At 54.3% G+C, this 2859-nt stretch overlaps 1 protein-coding gene across 1 annotated transcript; it reads right to left on the reverse strand.

The window, feature by feature from the left end:
- Positions 1-716: 716 nt before the first annotated feature.
- LOC102484673 (protein PRRC2A-like) lies at positions 717-1429 on the reverse strand. Its single transcript, XM_014591526.2, has one exon. The coding sequence runs from the start codon at positions 1254-1256 to the stop codon at positions 717-719; it is 540 nt and encodes a 179-aa protein (XP_014447012.1). The 5' UTR covers positions 1257-1429.
- Positions 1430-2859: the final 1430 nt, after the last annotated feature.

The raw sequence follows: 2859 nt of genomic DNA on the forward strand, positions 1-2859 counted from the left end.
GTCCCCGCTCAGTTCAGGCATGCACACACATGCGCCCACATCCCTTCCCCTGCAATCCCCGCTCAGTTCAGGCATGCACACAGTGCACCCCACATCCTTCAAGCCTCAGGGTCTAGGACTCAAAAAGCACACAGTTAACTAGGTGGGATCCAGCACCCCCCACCTCCCACCACCACACCACCTTTTTATGCTCAAATTCTAAAGCAATCTTTAGTCCCCAACTGAATTTTACTTTAATAATATTTACATGATAAAAGAATCTTTGTCACTGAGTTCTTTTTTTTTTTTCATTTTGGAAAATTTTTAAAAATCCTTTTATTACTGTTTTTAAAAAACGGCCCTAGGGATGGGGGTAGGACTCAAAAAGCACACAGTTAACTAGGTGGGATCCAGCACCCCCCACCTCCCACCACCACACCACCTTTTTATGCTCAAATTCTAAAGCAATCTTTAGTCCCCAACTGAATTTTACTTTAATAATATTTACATGATAAAAGAATCTTTGTCACTGAGTTCTTTTTTTTTTCATTTTGGAAAATTTTTAAAAATCCTTTTATTACTGTTTTTTAACAAACGGCCCTAGGGATGGGGATCAGGGAAAAGAGGAGGAGAGTAAGTGAAGCTCCAGCCCCACAAACCCTCCTCACCCACCCCTTCCCCTTATCTATTTATAATCTATATACAAACCCCGGGGGTGGGGGGCAAGGGGAACCGCCTCAACGAGGTGGGGGCGACCCAGGCTCCTTGTCCCCACGGGACCCAGGCTCCTCTGCCGGTCGGGAAGGCCTCTCTCTAGAAGGTGGCCCTGTCTGCTCCCAAGGTTTCGGCATCCAGTGCAGGGCATCTGGTGGAAAAGCCTGCTGGTAGGGGTTAATGCGCTGGGTGCGGAAGACTCCACTGTAGGTTGAAGGTGGGGCCTTGAGACGGGAATTGAGGCCAGAGAAAGACCTTCCAGCTTGGGGAGTACATGACGACCCAGGTCCCCCCAGGTTGCTGCTCAGTTTTCGATAATCCTGGAATGGCTTTAGTTCCACTGGATGTAGCTCTGCTCGCCCCAAGCTAGGGGGGAAAGGCCTGGCAGGTGAAGGCAGCACCCGAGTACCAGGGGCAGGTGGGGGTCGCACAGCCAGGCTGGGGGGCAGCAGCACAGGGCCCTTGGGTAACAGAGAAAAAGGGGGTGGGGCAGGAGGTGGTGCCGGTGGCAGGGAGCCAAAGCTCACCACAGGCCGCTGTGAATCTACCATGGGTAGAAGCATCTACTGGGCAGGGGCCCCTGAAGGGAGAAAACCACTTTGGCCACCAGGCTGCAGAGGAGTAGAACAAAAATCTGAAGATGGCAGATCCTGGCGAACCTGAAGCAAAGGTGGGTCAGGCAAAGGGCTGGGGCAGAAAGCTGGAGAGTACAGAAAGGAAGGCGGAGGGTAGAGAACTCCAGCTGGCAGCTGCCCCAGTTCTGTCGCTTGCTGTGCTGAGAAATCCAGAAACTGGCCCTTGAGAGCTACCCCAGAGCGCACTGCTGTGGGAGGGGCTGGGCCTGGGGGTAGGTACAAGGGCTGTGACCGACCTATAAGGGTGCAAGGAGGGTGTCCTGGGGCAGAAGCTTCCATTATTAGGATGTAACTGAGAGTCCACGGCTCCCCCAGAGACCTGAGAACGGGGAGGTCCAGGGCTGCCATAGAAGACCTCGGGGTACAGCATTGGCCAGAAGAGCTAGGCTCCGGGCCATCGTGCCCAGAACTCAGGTTCTTGGACTGTGGCTCCGCTGAGGCAGAAGTACTGGGGAACAGCTCCCAGTCTCGGGACGCAGGAATGGCCTCAGCGACTGATGCTGTCAGCTCCTTCTCTGCTTTTAAACTGTCTCCTACTACTAGCACAAGTCTGAGCCCTTGTCGCTAGTGCCAAACTGGATTGAGGGGCCAGGTCGGTGGGCTGGCCGGAGAGGGCCCGGCTCTGGACCTCTGTCTGCATGCAGTTCCTGGTGAGGGTCCACCTGGCTCTGAACCCTCTGAACCTCCTAGGAGACGGCCACCTGCCCCCTGTGATGGGGACAGAAAGGAACTGCCCCGGGAGCAGGCTCTGCCCCCTGGCCCCATTGGCACAGAAGGATCTTTTTCATCACTGAAATGTGTGTTTCTCTTCACCCTGGGCGTCTGGAATCGTCGGATGCTGAGGGACTCCCTGAACTGGCTGCCCTTTGCCCTGCCCTCCCGGGTGCTTGCTGACTGCCCTGGCCTGACTGAGGCCGACAGGGCAGGACCTTCCCTTCTCCCTCACTTTCTCGTTATCCCTCAATTTCTGCCTCTGGCCCAGGAGTTTTCTTTTTTTCTCTCTTCTTTGGAGGTTCACGTTCTCCAAGCATATTTTTAGGACAGCCATAACGTAAGTGTCCACTCCCCCTGTATTCGGCACTCTTAGATTTGTCAAGGTACGATAGTTTCGCCTTCAGATGAACTTGGTGGCCCTGCCACGGTCCGGAGCAAAGCTTGCATTTATTGCTCTACCGAATAACTGCCGCTCCTGCCTTGGTGCTCGCTGCAGATTTGCACGGCGTCTTCAGCTAAAATCAATGTGAACGCACCCCTTACTCTTCCTCGGGTCTCTATCTTTCATTATCACAGCCTTTGCAGCGTTGTCATCCAGGAGAGTGTCAGGAGCCAGTCCATGGCTCCGATCTTCTGGTGGAGCGGGCCAGGAGGCCAAATGGGTGGGGTCCTCGCTCAGCCAGGGGTTCTTCCCCACCCCTCACAGTGGCCTTGGCATCGTGGATCCGGAAATGCCAGCCACTCCTGAGTACCAGAAGCAGGCAGTGCGTCTTTCCCAGGCAAGCTGCTAAGTCTGTCTTTTCTACCCAACAATGCA

This window comes from Tupaia chinensis, unplaced genomic scaffold, assembly GCF_000334495.1.
Source record: "Tupaia chinensis unplaced genomic scaffold, TupChi_1.0 Scaffold000591_1, whole genome shotgun sequence".
Classification (NCBI taxonomy): Eukaryota; Metazoa; Chordata; class Mammalia; order Scandentia; family Tupaiidae; genus Tupaia; species Tupaia belangeri.